General features: G+C 35.6%; 1 protein-coding gene across 1 annotated transcript in view; it reads left to right on the top strand.

Moving 5' to 3' along the window:
- Positions 1 to 16,875, top strand: part of LOC121317823 (protein O-mannosyl-transferase TMTC1-like) — a 95,180-nt gene that overhangs the window by 30,011 nt on the left and 48,294 nt on the right. Inside the window, exons 5-7 of the mRNA XM_041253926.1 lie at positions 6,264 to 6,345; positions 7,751 to 7,758; positions 12,848 to 13,037. Of these exons, the coding sequence (XP_041109860.1) occupies positions 6,264 to 6,345; positions 7,751 to 7,758; positions 12,848 to 13,037 (280 nt within the window). The remainder of the gene's footprint in view (positions 1 to 6,263; positions 6,346 to 7,750; positions 7,759 to 12,847; positions 13,038 to 16,875) is intronic.

Here is a 16,875-nt window from a genome sequence, read left to right as displayed (position 1 = left end):
AATAATGTGCTTATATTTTCAAGCATAATATCATTGCAGTGCAGACGGAATGGAGATCCATTAAGGGGAGAAATTCTGTTCGAGTTATCTCCTTCACTTTTGACTGTTAATAAAACAAAGCCATAAAATTGATGGAATTGGGCACAAACTGTTTTCGACACAGGGCAGTCACCGAGACTCTAATTTAAGTGACATGTGAAACCAGTAATATTTAGTCTTAATTCACACGTAGCCAAGCTTAATCTTTTTGCTAAAAAAAATACAAATAATAATAATTACATTGTATGAGTTTACACTCCTGACGAGATTAGTGAGTTAATAGACATGACCTTAAGAGTCCAGGAGCACAGCCTAAAGGCAAATATGTTGGAGTGTTTGCATCTGTAAGGGGTCATATTTATGGCCTGGAACTTTCTTTTCCTTTTTTCCCCTCTTGTTTCCTTCCTTTCTTGCTTGAACAATTGCTGTAAGAGTGTTAACCCTTAGAGTTAATAAAACATGCCGATGTAAAATTAATGCTGACAGATCAAGTATTCCAAGTAATGAGCCAAAAGTAACCCTCAATCTCATCGATATTAGATGACTTTCTTATCTATTCTGCAGTCAAATTCCATTTGCCAACAGCAGGAAAACCTAGGGCTATTTTTCTGAAATTCAGTTTAATTAAAGTTTAATAAACTGGAGTTGTACATAGATTATAAAGCGATTTGGGTGCTGACTACAATGTTTTGAGGACTTATGAAACCCACTTGTGGTTGAAAAATGCAGATGATACATTTTATTTACTGGTCATATTGGATAAGAAAAAATGAAATCCTTTGTCATAACTGGCCTTCTAGTATTTTATGGATTCGTGTTGTATTGACTACACTTGTTGATGTGCATGTTGAAGCTGCTGTGGTGACGATGTACATTTGTAATGTGCTACATTGCATTATACTACATACATTATACTATGCATCAAAATAGTATACTACAACGTTGGGTGAGTGTAGTATTGCACATGCTGCACATCTTTATTTTAAATAGACCACAGAAGATAAAATAGGTTTTAAGATGGAACGCGTATGCACTGCAAATCTAACAGATGGATATACTGGTAATTAGCAAACTGGGATTTTGTATATGCGGAGCTTTCAGAGATGTATAAAATGCATGGTGTTTATTTTTTCTTCAGTTATTAAAGAACCTGCTGCTTATTTGACTGGGGATGTATCATTTATAATTGTATTGATATACTGCAGAATACACAAAGCACCACATACATTCTTATACTTTAGATTGGGAATAATAATGTTGTAAATCTTGGAAATATTTTTTGACAGTAATTGTATAGTTTTGGTTTGATCATAGCATAAGATTCTGTGAAAAGAAAACATATTTTTATATTGTTTATTTAACGAGGTTAACATTCCGTGTGTGTGAGCATACGGAGTGGGTTTGCTGGAAAATCAGAACAGAATCATATACATTGGTAGAGCGGTAACCTGAAGCCACCATTGTGCTTAAACTGTTCCACACCAATATACTGTACTTATCAGTATGTAATGCTTGATGATTAATGTTTTCCAGTTGGCTAGAGAACAGAGAAATAAAGGATGACACATGTTATATTAAGGGGAGGTCTCATGTAAGTTGTAATTATTCTCCTCTGGTTAACTGTGCACCATAAGGGATACTGGCCTATTGGAAAGCATCACACCAAAGCCATTTAGGAAAATAGATTTGGAGTTTAAGACTGAGGCGAGTCATGAGAAGAGGAATAAACTAGATGAAATCCAGGACTGGTGTGAATTTGGTTGAGTACCGTTACAGTATGTTCTAATGTGGTCTAAGCACCTCCTATTTGGCAGGGCTATTGTTTTTGTGCTGTCTATGCATGTTGCTGTTATGCATAGACAGAACATGACCACACTGTTTAGAGTCACCCCCTCAGCACACTTCATTATCTTGAGCTAATGTACACACAAACACAATTAATTTCTACAATAATACTGATCACAATACAATTAAATTAATGAACTTAACATGCCCATTCATCTGCCTTACTTTACTTATTTTTTTTACCCCACAATGGAAGTTAAACTGTGAAATTTTACTATTATGTATACTATATTGTAGCTGCAGTTTAACTCATTCAACAATGCAAAACCGTATACAAGTCCAGGATAGATAACTCCACTCAAAACCGCAGACCGCTGTAGTGCTACATGACACAGCTCCACTGACAAGTTACATTGCTTTTTCATTTACATTCATTGAGAGGTTTCAGAAAATTACATCCTGCATCTTGTACCATATGTTGGTCGGTCTGTCATGACTGGCATTGCTATGAAAGGACTACATCTGTTTTGTCCCAATGTCAGGGTGTTCTTGGAGATTCAGATGTACAGAATATAATTTCTTGTCCATATGTGGAATATTTAATTGTTTTCTATATAAATACATTTCTCTGCCGACTGAGAAAGCACAGGATCGTTACTCTCTTAACCTCTTTATCCCAATGGTTGTTTTGAATATATGTGGAGATGAGTGGTAATTCTTAATATTGTTTGTATTGCACAGTTGGAGTTGCATACAAACAGCGAGAGGTGACGTTGAGTGCTGTAACTGTCATGAATATTTGACAAGGTTGGCTGTTTACCTTTGAGCTATGTCAGGTTTTTATTGTGGGAATTGTGTGGTCGATTTTGTTATTTTATGCTGATTTGCTAACAACCAAAAACAATACTTTTCATGTTCAGAGCTGGTCAAGCCTCTCCAAAACTCATTGTAAATGTTATCCGAGCTTTTTAGAGATTATCTTCATCAAACAATTCTTCAGTATCCCAATTATGACAGTCTGATCCCATCAGGGTTGTGTTGGGAAGGAACTTGTGAGTTACAGAATACTGTGTTTCCTCAGATACATAAGTAATGTACTTGTGCCTCCTGCTTCTTTTTAAAATATGTTTGGCCGTGTCATGGTTAATTAAGACCATCTGCTTTTCACTGGGCTATTGTACTCCAGACTGGAAATACTAATTCCTTCTGCTTCAGCCATGGCCTTCCTTCTTAGGTGACAGTGTAATCTCCAGAAGAAACCTAATTCACTGGAAAATTATTTACCAACCCCTGAGTGTCACTCAGTCTGATCTTCACAAGGACCACACGTCGCACACTGGATCCTGGTAACTGCATTGTATACCCTTATTGAAACGCTGATAGGAATTGTGATCTAGTAACTTGAGGGAAATGATTTGGAGTGAAACCACAAGGGCATAAAAAATTAAATAAATGACATTCTTTCTATCTTATTTTCTCTGTAACAAATGTCTGAAATAGGCCTTGCTGGAAACTGGCAGCAGCAGCCCAGTTGTCCTTGTCAAATGTGTACTTTTCAGTTCATCTATGGGATCCAGCAGAGTAAAAGACAGCTGCTAAGATGTTCAAAGGAAGCCTGAGAATCGTATTTCATTAAGTCCTTGCGAACAATATCAATAAGCTTCAATGAAGTGATCAGAAATGATTAATTTTAGGACTTTTACTACAGAATTCTATACTTCTGTTATATTAATGTAAATGGATTTATTTTAACATTGCACTAACAGCCTTCAGTACCATTTTCTTGTCCACCAAAAAAAAAAAAAAAAGATTCCTGTTCTACTTTTTGCGGACTCTGACTCGACTGGGTAAGGTGAACTAAATTCTGCAAAAGAAAAATGCTTTCAAAATGAACCTTACTGTAAAACAGTCCCAGCAGTGATGCAGCAGAACCATAAAAGAAAGTATACAAAATAAAAAGTGCACATCTTGACAGTTTTCAAAGTGTATAAACCAACTAAACTCTGAGCCTCTTTTTCCAGTATAGAGTAATACACTTTTTTTTTTCATTTACATTTTTTACAGCTACTGCATTGTACAAGCACAATATACAGTATGGGATATTTCATTTATATGCAGTTAGCTTAGTTGAAATTTAAAGTTTACTTTTGATTAAATTCATCTCAACTTGCAGTGTTAGTTTGGTAGACAGTCAGTATAAAAACAAGGCTATTGAATTTAAAAAAGCATGTGCAAGCTTAAGACATTCTAGCTAGTAGAAGATATTAGCTTTATATGTTCATAATTAAATGTGTTGGACAGATTGAGATATCAATAAGTTAAGTGACTGCAGTTTGATCTGTAGATAAACAACTTTCTGGGGTTGTTTTTTTCAAACAACTTGAGTTGGAGGTCGGTCATGATTTAAGAGAATAAGACAGACAAAGCAGCAGAACCACACTATCCTGTTCAATGTGCCAGAGCCAATAGAAGATGTTGATTTGGTCCAGGATAATGATCCCAAGCACACTGCAAAACACCATCCACAACACTGTTTAAAAAGGGCAGATACAGATGGACAAGTGATGACCTGCCCGAGCTTTGCTCTGCCACATGTGCATTATGATGTTTGTTTACATCTGGATTTCATGCTCATTTCTGGTCCTGCTTACTGCATGCATTGCTGCACTCAGACCTTTGAAGAGTACCTTTGAAGACACCTTTATCAGCATCAATACCAAGGAATCAGCAAGGTCATGCAGAAAGAAAAGGTCAAAATGAAGTTTATAACTAAAGTTTGGGAGGAGGGTCAGACACCAGTCTCCGCGTCACCAAATTGAATCATTCAATTTAAGCATTAATCCAGCACCATCACCAGATCCCTTGTCTTTTCCCTGTCGCCCAGCGAAACAACCGGCTCACTCTCTTCTCCGCTGCAGCTCCCGCCTGACCACTCATTCCTCCACAACTCCAGACATCAGAGACTGGATGATCACCAGGCTCCAGCATTATCTTCGTAGCAAAAAAGTGCCCTTCAAATCTACAGCACATTAGGAGAATTTGTTTAATTTATTTCTCTCCACTCTGCAGCATCCTTTTCGTCGCATGCGCTATGAAATTAAAAATTTAAGTTTTATCCATCAGTCGACCAGGCAGCGTGCCCTCAAACCAAGTTAGGTTTGATGCAAAATGAATATATCATACTTCTGTGTAATTTTGCATACTCCGCATTATTCCCAATAAATATCTGTACTAAAAAATGTTGTGATTGGTGTTTGTCCTGAACTACTGATCTCCATTCTTGTGCTAATAGGCTGCTTTGAAGCAATTCTCCCTTGGCATTTAGGTTTTTCAGTAGAATTCTACAAACCAATCTTGATAACTTAATCTGCTTTCATTCTATTTCAGGGCCTAATAATGTGTAGACAAAGTATTCTGTTATAAATACATATACTATTCTTGCCCATAGGATTGCTGGACTAAACTGACGTTTATTTAAAAGTGTTGAAAGTGCTAGCCTCTTTCAAGATTCTCATGACCTGATGAGGATATAATCAAATATGATAGCTGTGACAGAAGTTATTTTCTACTTGTCAAATGTATTGACATATTGGTTTGAATGGTTTCCATAGTGTTTGAGACTTCCTTTCATACTACATAGGCCCAAGTTTGGTACAATATATAGCACTAGATGCTTTGTGCTTTTATAAAAAAAAATAACAAACAAAACCCCCAGCCTTCATTGTTGATGTAATGCAGTCCTGCTAGAGCTGTGGTTCTCATTAGACACAACAAAAGTGTTCCCAAAAGCCCCTGCTTGACCTTCTTTTGAACTGTAAAAATAAGATGGAGTCAGTGTTTTCATGATTAAATTGTGGTGTTTGGAAATCTTGACATTTTGCCTTCCCAAAGTAAAATCCCAGGTACAGAAAGGATTGCAGTGTTGCCTCAAACAGTGGCGAGTAACTTAATTTAGTAACATTCAGCCAAGTTTGAAAAACTCTGTAGGGATTAAGCAGGGAATTAAGACTTCTCAATACATTTTAATGTGTATTTATCTGTAACTGTTTACTGACATGCCCTGCTGCACAAGTCCTAAAGCTTGCATCCTAAACTTGTGTTAACCACGTTTGTGTTGGTTTCCATCAACACCAAATAGGTATCTGTTTTATGGCCACTCTTATGGCAGAACTCTTGAAACATTAGTTCAAAGTTAATTTGCATAAAAAACAATAGTCCAGCAGCTTATTCCGTTGAAGCCACGCATTTTCTTTGTGTTGTAATTTGGGACTCAGTCTGATGATTATATTGAGGCATGGAATAGTTTGTCTGTCAGCGTGAAGGTAATTTACCACTAGTCATAACCCAGTTTTGGTGTTTTAAAAATACCCAGAAATGATTTTGGATAATTATGCCTTGGTTTCAATTAAAAATACATATGTTTCTCTGTTTCTATCAAGGTATATGTCTTCTGCCAAGATCAAAGGTCTCTTGAGAGTGTCTGGACCATTTTTTAAAAGAGCCACAGTTGTTACTGTCTACGTAAGTATGAGAGGCAACAGATTTACTATTTTTACACATCACACGCACACACCTCGTTTTTAAGTGCTATTGATGCAACAGCTATTTAGTGTGACTTAATTCTTGGTGACCAACTTCATTTCACCAGATCAGTTTGATTATTTCCATTTCCCAAAGCTAGTTTAAGAATGAAAGGAGAGTGAAAATCAGGCAGTGCATGTGAATCTCTATAATGTATTTAAAACGCCCCAAAGGGTCCTGTTCTAATGATTTAAATTACTCAAGAATCGGTATTTAGATCTGCCACCACTTGGATCATTTCAATTGATCCATCTATTTTAGACATTTCCAAAGGACTTACATTATTGCCCAGACTTTGATGACTGTAATATATGCACATACCAATACAGTATATGGGCTCTTATGACTCAAAAGAAGGGAGAGGTTTCCTCACATTATAGATACATGTTGTAATGTGGTCTGTGAGTGTTTGGATGGAGACAGAGGAAGTTAAGTGAAACAGAACCAATAACAATGCTGAGAAGAAAGACTGGAGGAGAGAGTAGTTTTTCAGAAAAGCAACTGGAGTAACAGGGATATTACAGAGTGAGGGGATTTGCACTGAAACATAAGACGGTTGCCATTAGAAGACTAGGAACAAGGTGAATACAATTTGGATCACAAACAGCAAAGAAAGCGGTTGCTGAACCACTATGACAGCCACTCTCATCATTCATACAGGTCACACACAGTACTGATTTAATGTGGTATTTCAAGGGACTTCAAAGAGATGGAGTATTGAAAAATACATAGAGGGATACCCAGTGGAGCGCAGATTCATTTAGAGGGAAAAGGCTTTCTTTTTTCTTTCTTTTTTTTCTTTGCTGTGATCTGACATTGGCTACAGTTGAAAAAGGCTGAAAAGTTGGAGCAGCTACATCAGGCATTCTCTTTTTTAGTACTTTGCCCTGTAGCACCATTGGCACAGTTTGTTCACACCCGAAAAATAAAATTCCTTATTTTTGAAAAAAATATCAAATACAAGGTTTCAATCCCCAGTTCTGTGAAAGAGAGACGAAACATGCTTGGAAATGAGACGTTGCACCTCTGTGGATCTATACTGCCTTACCCTGAGAGGCTAATTGTTGTACAGTATTATACACAGTACTGTGTGATTCAGTAGTCTTTGTAACATATTGCAGCCTTAAAAAAACAAAACAAAAAACAGTTTCATATATAATACATATTTGACAAATATGTAATTTTGTGGTTTGCACAAGGAACAGAGTTTGGTAATATAAGTATAGTACTGTGTCTTCTACATGCAAACATATTTGGACATTACAGGGTTAAGTATCTTAAGTTTTTGTTTTAAATACAATTAAAATAGTACCGGCCTGAGAACTAAACCTTTTTCTTTTTGCAGCGGTTCCTGTAAAGCAACATTCCTCCGTCCGGAAAGTGCTCTTTAATTCTTCAATCATGAGATAATGTAGTACTGTTGTGACCCATAATGAATGCATTCTATTGTTTTAAATTGCATGCAATTTAAAATATCCCAAAGGATTTTGTGCTGATGCTGAAACAAGACTATCTGCATGTTACATTCTGTCTCCTCTATACTGCTAGACTTTGAGGCTGCTATTCTGATTACCGTCAGACCATTGAAATGAGTAATTCAGCCAGTCTGTCTGCAAGTGCTTTTAAAAGCTGCACAAACTACGGTTAAGGTATTAAATATATAAAAAATGCGTACTCTACATATACTTATTTATTTTTCTTTTTAAATTTGTCAAAATATTCAAACCTGCTTTATCCTTTATTAATTAATGGAAACTGTTTTAATTAATTTTATTGATTCTCCCAAACGAACCTAGTCATGATTTTAACCCTTTGCACCTCACTGGACGTGATGTGCATTTCTGCCTGTTCTAAACGCATTTCCCAGAATGCCTTGAGTTTCATTTTCAAGACATAAGTATTTTCATGCCAGTACAATCCGCCCTCGCTATGACGAACCTGTTGGGTTCCAAGCTTTTTGTTTGTTATATCAAAGCGTTCATTAAAGCGAAAGGACAATCAAAATGAATGATAAACTGTTGGAGTAAGTTAATGTGATGAGATTGTGAATAAAAGTAGAATCACATGTAGCTGTTCATCTCTAAAGAGTTGATTTCACTGTGGAGGTGTCTCCCGTGCGTACAGAGGGGGATGTTGACAGTGTGTGTTTATATTATCTTTTTAATTTTTTTATTTGGGGTCCAGGGGCCAGGTTTGTTATAATGAAAGGTGTTCTAGCTAGGGTTTAAAGTATATAGGAGTGCCTACAGTAAAATGTTTCAGACTTGTCTGGCTGTCTTTCTGGTCTAGTACAAGACAAACTCAATTTGCCTTTACAGTGACAAGGAAAATATTTTGAAAACTGTATTTTGTTTTTATTAATGATTTAATGTCTTGGTTATTATCCTGTTAAGAAAGAGAACAAAAAAAAAACTTGGCAAGGAAGACACTGATATGAAGTATTGCTGCTCCAGCAAATTTCCTTATGAATTTCAATGGGCTGAAGTCCAGCAACGTGGACAGTGTCCCAATGTAGAAATGTGTTACAGCAGTCATGTTACAGATAGAAGAGATTGGGGATAGGATCCTGATTTTTTTAAAATTATTTAATTCCCAAATGGCTTTTTTAAAATGTGCCATTTGTCAAAATACAGCAAAAGGGTAATTCCATGAATACTTGTAGCAAGACCAAGATTGCAGGTTCTTAATACGCTACACAGACAATTAAGCTTGAAAAAGTCTTGAGCTTTTTATATGTCTATTGAGAAAGCTGCAGTGTAAAAGAGTTGATAAGTGTACAGCACTACACATGCAACATAGACATTGAATTGGATGGCTTTTTATTTAACTGAATTTCAATATTCAGTATTTGCAAGATTGATTTAAAGTGTACATTTCTGTGTACGGTTGAATACATTGTGTAACAAATTATTATTTTTTTGTTCCTGGGTAGTAAGTGTTATTTCCTAATTGCTTATGCCTCAAAAGTATAGAAAATGGCTATTATTCCCCACAAACTTTGCTTTTGTGACCAGGACAGTGATATTTCAAAATATCACTATTTCCAATGAGAAAACGGGCAAATGTGTGTCTCTTTGTTAACATAAAGTCAGAAAAAAACAACATATGAATCCAAATTAACATGTATTTATACTAAAGTAATACAAAAATGACTGCAAAAGATTTGTACAAAAATTTGTTTCAAAGTTGTCATAACGTATTGTAAAGTCTGTCCGCATTTTGTAACTTAATTTCCATACAGGTATGTCTCTCAAAGCAGTATCGTATATATATATATATATATATATATATATATATATATATATATATATATATATATATATATATATATATATATATATATATATATATATATATATATATATATATATATATATATATATATATATATATATATATATATATATATATATATATATATATATATATATATATATATATATATTTATTGGCTTTAATGAGACAACAGTTGTAATGTAGACGCGTACTCCTCTTTCATGCAGGTGTGTTATAGTACAAGAAAAAAGCGGACACCCTACTAGGACTCCCTTTAGCTACGGAAATAAGAGCTTGTTTTGTGTGGGGGTCGTCTCTCCAGGAGGTGTGGATGAGTGTTCCATTGTAGTTAGTAACATTCGGTATATGACCTATATCTCCTGTGTGTGAAAATATCCAGCAGGCTTTTCATTAACTCTGGGCCAAGTACCAGCTTTGAAACACTCTTCTCTTCCTGAGTGGTCATTACTGTAAATCTTCTATATTATTATTATTATTATTATTATTATTATTATTATTATTAATAAAGCTAAATTTGGATTTGCTCATGGTTGCCCCAAGTTTTGAGTTTTAACAAAGTGTATTGACTGTGAAACTAATTCATATATTAAGGAAAAGAAATGCACAAACCCCTTCAGGGGTGATTCTTTTACCCAGTTATTAACTATAATGAAGAATGGTGATATTACAATCGACCACCTTTTAGATCTTTAAAATAGACCTGGATTGATATTGATAAGATCTCATGTATATAGTTCTATAGTGCTTTTAGACCTGGATTGATATTGATAAGATCTCATGTATATAGTTCTTTTAGACCTGGATTGATATTGATAAGATCTCATGTATGTAGTTCTGTAGTGCTTTTAGACCTGGATTGATATTGATAAGATCTCATGTATATAGTTCTTTTAGACCTGGATTGATATTGATAAGATCTCATGTATATAGTTCTTTTAGACCTGGATTGATATTGATAAGATCTCATGTATATAGTTCTGTAGTGCTTTTAGACCTGGATTGATATTGATAAGATCTCATGTATATAGTTCTTTTAGACCTGGATTGATTTTGATAAGATCTCATGTATATAGTTCTTTTAGACCTGGATTGATATTGATAAGATCTCATGTATATAGTTCTTTTAGACCTGGATTGATATTGATAAGATCTCATGTATGTAGTTCTTTTAGACCTGGATTGATTTTGATAAGATCTCATGTATGTAGTTCTGTAGTTCTCACTATTCAGAGTATCAGTTGTGTGAAAGCAGGCTGTTTCTTCAGGTGTTCACTAGACTGCTTTGACTCATTCCAAATGCTTATATTAAGTCATTGGAGCAGAATGCATTTTTGGCATCTTTGGATGGCTGTTTTTTGGTGTCAGGAAACAATGAGAGTTCATTTAAAGGCAGGTTTTAAAATAAATAACTCCCCGATTCAAAGTATTGGTCTGATTTGGCTACTGAACATTGTACATATATGTTACTGGCTGGGGACCCCCATAAGGCTGGGATTAAAAAAAAGTACTAAAGAAAACATTAGAAACGATGAGCTATAGAGCGAAATCCTGGCTAAATCATAGCTATCCGTAGGACGTATTTGGGTAGATCTGTACGTCAACACAACATAATTTAATATTTGATCCCAGGACTAAAATCCCAGGACCTTAAATTACGCAGTTCTAATCCACCATTTATAATCGGACTGATGGAGTTCCTTAACATCCTTATCATCCACACATATTTTACTGCCGATGTATTGTACAGACATAAGGTCATTCCAAGTGAATGGGAAAACCAGTCTCTCTCAACTAGAAAAAACACCAACCCTTTTCAATCTGTCTTGTTTTTGCACATGCTATATACAGTACTGTTTAAAGTATGTACAGTGGTTACAGTGTTACATTAAAGCTAAATACATTCTAGTTCATTTTGAAAGGTTATAAGACAATGGCACAATAGGTCACAGTTTTTGTAGCTGGGGAAAAAATGTATTTGGACAATAATTTTAACTATTAAAAGGGGTAAAAGTGTCTCTTAATATTTATTTGGTTTAAATATGAATATTATAGTGGTTAGAATGAAGTTCATCCTCCCTTCTAATTACTTGACCAAAGGGCCCTGGACAAAAGTACATTATGAAATAGGTTGTCTAATTCTTTAATGGTAATATAATGGATGTTACCACAGCTCCATTTTTGCAAAGTGTAGTTAAGCTGAAATATTTAGTAAACTTTTTTTTTTTTCTTTTAAATTGACCTGACAATTATTTCGATTTTAGTTTTAGATTTTTTTTTTTTCTTAAACGGTACACTTGCACACAAAGTAAAATATATTTCCAACATTTTGGTTTGTTTAGTTACGTACATTGCAAACAGGCATTGAAAGAGAACTCATTACGGTTACCACTGTCATGCAAGACCAACTGCAAACAATTGTTTTTTGCTGGGGGCTGAACTTACATTAGAGAGCATTTTTGGTGGTTGGATCATTAAGAGAATATCAATCAACCATCTACTGTGTGTCATCACTATTGTATAACACATACACCTCAATGGTTTCAGCAGTTACTGTATTATATTTTTCACAACTGCCAGGAAATTCTCAAATAGAATTCTTGTGTACGAGGTTTAAATTTATTACAGTAAATTAGATAAAATATGCATTACAGCGATTCCTGTTTTATTGTTTCTAATTACAGTATATAATCTGTGCTCATTTTGAATTGCATATTTGTAATCAAACTGATTTATCTTAGACCCACCCCCTTACTGTAGTATGTTTGAAAACCAGGGAAAGTTAATCTTTTTACTTTAGTGTGTACAGTTTTACCACAGCTGCCTATAATATATGAATGTTATAGATTTAAGGTGGAGCTCTATTTTAATGATCTAACCTGGAGCCAATCTAATAACTGACAACCTTTAATTCCATGTATCTGTTTATTCTAAATAGAATAAAAATGCAATGACGTCTTTAATATGTCAAGATTTACATTTTTAAGGCCAGTCTTTGGATCGTTAAATAGACCCTATTATATTGCTTCATCGAGTTTAAACCCTGGTTCGTTAAAACTGACTGCATCAAAAAAAAAAAAAAAAAAAGCATTTCATTACAGGAACAAGTATAAAAGTATATATGGCATTTCTCCTGTTCTGTCTTTAGATTTCTGACTTACTCGTACCTTCTGGCCTTCAACGCCTGGCTTCTGCTGGCACCGATCGTGCTGTGCTACGACTGGCAGGTGGGGAGCATCCCGCTGGTGGAGTCTCTGTGGGATGTTCGAAACGTAGCGACAGTCCTTTTTGGAGTTGTGATGATATGCTTGTGCCTGCATTGCCTTACATCATTACAGGTAATTCTGTTTTGACTTTTTTTTTTTTTTTTTTTTTTTTTTTTACCCTGATAACAATCAGGGAAAATTAGAGCCTGTCTTGTATTCTGTACTTTAAGCACTTGGCTACTGTAAAGTATATAAAGTACTGTATATGATTCAGATGGGGATATGATTCTTATGGTTCATGATTTTGACATTATAAAAGGGTTGAGTGCCATTTTTTTAAATGCATTTTGGCGGTATTTGGCCAGTGGTAATGTTTTGCCAAGTTCAATTTTCTATGAAGTAAACGCTCCATTTTATTAGTCATTGTGTTGCTTAGAGGCTTTGTTTCTTTGCTATTGTGCCTTCAGCAACCTGAACAGCAGCGATCAGTTTAGTTTCAGTTGATTTAAAATGTCAACCATCTATTTTGTATAATGGATGTGAATTTGAGTCTTCCTGCTTCCCACTTAAAATAATAAAAGCAGTACAAATTCATAGATTTCAATAAATTCCCCCCAGTCGACAGCTAACCATTGTGAGAGGAGGAGCTGTGAAGTAGCTATTATTAGCACTGATAAGGGCCAGATGGAAAGTATTCCATGGTAGCTTTTAATTTACATTGCTGAGTTTAGGTAAGATGAGTCAGAGAAATTTGGTTTGCATAGAATTGGCTTTGTTTGTACTGGGCATGGACAGATCAAGCCGATCTAATGCTTTTTGCCATTATTGGACATACTTATTGGTGTGTCTGGTGAAACAGTCACAGAAAGCTAACAAATTAAAATTCAGTCTTCAAGCCATTAATCGAAAGATGTGAATTTATCAAAGAAAACCATCCGTAGCTAATGGCAATGTGAGCTGTCTTCTAGTGCTATCAAAAAGGTGTGTTACATCCTCTTTAGATATCTGGGGTTCAAACAGTACAGTATTTGAATATATCCACCAACACCACCGGCTGGACATTTACTTCAAAGCATTTAATTTCATTCATGCAAAATACTTGGAGATTGTGGTACCTGGAGTAATAGTACATTTTCTTGTTTTGATAGGCAAGTATTTTACTGCATACAAATCATTACTGTAGTCATTTTATAAAAAGAAAGATTGATCAAGTGCAAACATTCTGTGACCCTAGGATCCTTATATCAAATGAATGTTTTGTTGCAAAAATGAGAAATTATTATATATTTATATTTTGTATTGGGTCAGACACTGAAGTATTGTTTTGAGTTATTTCTCCAGAGGACATTTACAATTACTTTGGTATTCAAGGCAATGAATACATGTGACAACAGACAGCTTAATGCAGTCAGGTGTTTTACTTTTTGAACACAGGCTCTGATTGCAAAACCCTGGTCAATACATTTAAAGCAGTTTATCCCCTGCTCCCTGATTTAAAGAGAGGTAATATTGTACCCCAGTTTATACTTTATTTGAACTCCTGAATATGTTATATCTAGGACTTCTGATTGTTCGGTTTTAACCACTAAAAAATCTATAAAACACCCCTTGTGGTCGGGCAATTGCCCTGCACAGGTGGGAATTAGTGTTGATGTAATTCTATATGTGGAAATGGGTTTATTGTTTGGCCTTTTTGGAGTTGACTTGTTTGATTAAATATTGTTTACAGAGGAGCGCTTAGTTGAGACGTGCTGCCTGCTAGGTTTCATTGAGAGGAAGGGCAGCGAGTGATTGGCTGTGCCAATCCTCAATCAGCAGGTGGGCGGGTCTCCACTGCGTGTCCGTCAGCATAAAAACATCCAGTGGAGATCGCTTGGGGCAACTGCAACGCCATGCTACGGAGGGGAGCTGCATGCTATCAGGAGGAGATGACGTTCGCTCTGCAGGAGCGACCGCTGCGCAACCATGAAACTGCAAGCGGTGCTTGTGAAGACAATGCCCAGCCAAGGCCGTATAAAGCAGCAGGAGTCGTCGTATGAATACTGGCTCATAAGTAGGTTAGTTTAGGGGATAGTGATCCCATGTAATGTATAGCGAGGGTTACGTAGTGTAGCCGGTTCCTAGAGCGGGATGCCTCGTTTATAAGGCTAGCACTCGCACTGTGTGGCACCTTTTATTTGTAGTTTTTGTACTGTGTTTTATTTTGCCTTTTGTACAGCTTGCTGTATGTGTCCTCTGTGCGTTGCCATCGCTGGTAATAGCACATGACCTCTTTGTTTACTTTTTTTTTTGTATGAATAAACCCTGTGCGCCTGTGCTGGCGTTTCAACTCCCCCTCTCATGTCTTTCTGTATTGCCTAAGTAGCATTTACCCACACACGTGACGTGACCACCCTGTCACAACCCCTGAAACCAAAAAAATGAAATTAGAGTATAACCAATAACCGGAAAAACACTGGAAATGGTTATTCAGTTCACATTGACTTCATTCCTTCATTCTGTAAACAAAAAAAAACACACTTTCCAAGTGTAGCTGGGCAATGTCCCTCCTTCCTGATTTGTATCTTGCATTGATTTGTTCTGAATACTTTAAACCCTCCCCAACTACTGAGTGGCAGCACATTCCTACATTTTTATTGGAGGATTGTAGCACGCTTGCGAGATTTAAAATCAGATTACAATTCGAAACAAGTTCCTGCTCGTGAGATTTACAGCTATATTACAGTTTGATAGGGAATATTTACACATTCCTGGAATTTTAAACGGAATCGCAAATTGTGGCGAAATGTAAAAAAATGCCTAAAAACACAAAAACCCCAGAAGATTGTCTGTGATCATAAGGATTGTCACTGTACTAGTTTATAGGAAATGCACAATATTTTGATTAAAGTGCTGTTTTATTTTGACTTCGACATTGCAATAATCAGCCTTGCACTGCATCCTTCTATACAGCAGACACATTTAGACGTCAGAGGACATTCAAATTGGTTCTCCTTTCACAAACAAGTTATCTTCTGATTCTGTTGGCCAATCAAAGTCTCATTTTTGTATTAGGTTTAGTAACTAGCTTGTTAAAAAAATTTATTGAAATGCTGACACGAAAAACTAATATTTTGAGTTGATGAGGAATGGGGAGAAAACGCAAATAAGTTGTTTTCAAAAGAAAACAAATGTTTCGAAGTATACAAAAAGCCCAATAGCATAAGTGGCTCAGATGAAACAGAGGATGCATAGCGTTGCAAATACTGCTGCACTGGGGTACCCGTTTGTGCTAACTGAATAACAACATAGAAAAATAAGCAACAAATGAAACTAAAACATGAACATGAACTGAGAGACAAGATATCATTTTCCGCGGCTTTTTACACACACTTTAATAAAAGAGAGTGCAGAATGTGTTAATGAGTTTGTCAGAGAGCTGTGCTTTGCTGGACAGCCACCGTTTATTGCAAAGAGGTATGTATTGGCGGTGTGACAGTACTGTCCATCAGTTAAACACTGCCTAACGCTGACAATCTTAAAAATAAATATCTAGTTATATATCTATATATAATCTATATCATAAATATCTAACAGAAAATGATGATGCTTTAGTTGGTAAACTTATGGAATGCATTGATGGAAATCTCCAGTGTGATTTTTGATGCGTCTCCCAGTGGCTTGGACTGTGCAGTTCTGTCAATTTTTCTTTTATTTTTATGATTTCAAGGTGAATAATCCTGGCTGATGCTGATGTAACATTCATGCCTTCTGTAGACACTATTTCGTCAGCACAGCGATTGCCCAAACGTTCGCAAGGTAACAGTTAAGTTGGGAAAATGTGGCCTGACATTAAACTTAATCAAAACCCAGAACTGCTACGCATCATATTTTACATATAAAGTGTTTATACTGATCATTTCAGATTTTTACTGATGTTTTCAATTAAAAACACATTTTAATGATTTTATTATTTGTAAAATAAACTGAA

This window comes from Polyodon spathula, chromosome 7 (genome assembly GCF_017654505.1).
Source record: "Polyodon spathula isolate WHYD16114869_AA chromosome 7, ASM1765450v1, whole genome shotgun sequence".
In the NCBI taxonomy this organism is placed as follows: domain Eukaryota; kingdom Metazoa; phylum Chordata; class Actinopteri; order Acipenseriformes; family Polyodontidae; genus Polyodon; species Polyodon spathula.
The sequence above is the reverse complement of the archived record's forward strand: the minus strand, read 5'-3'. Positions and strand labels throughout refer to the sequence as shown.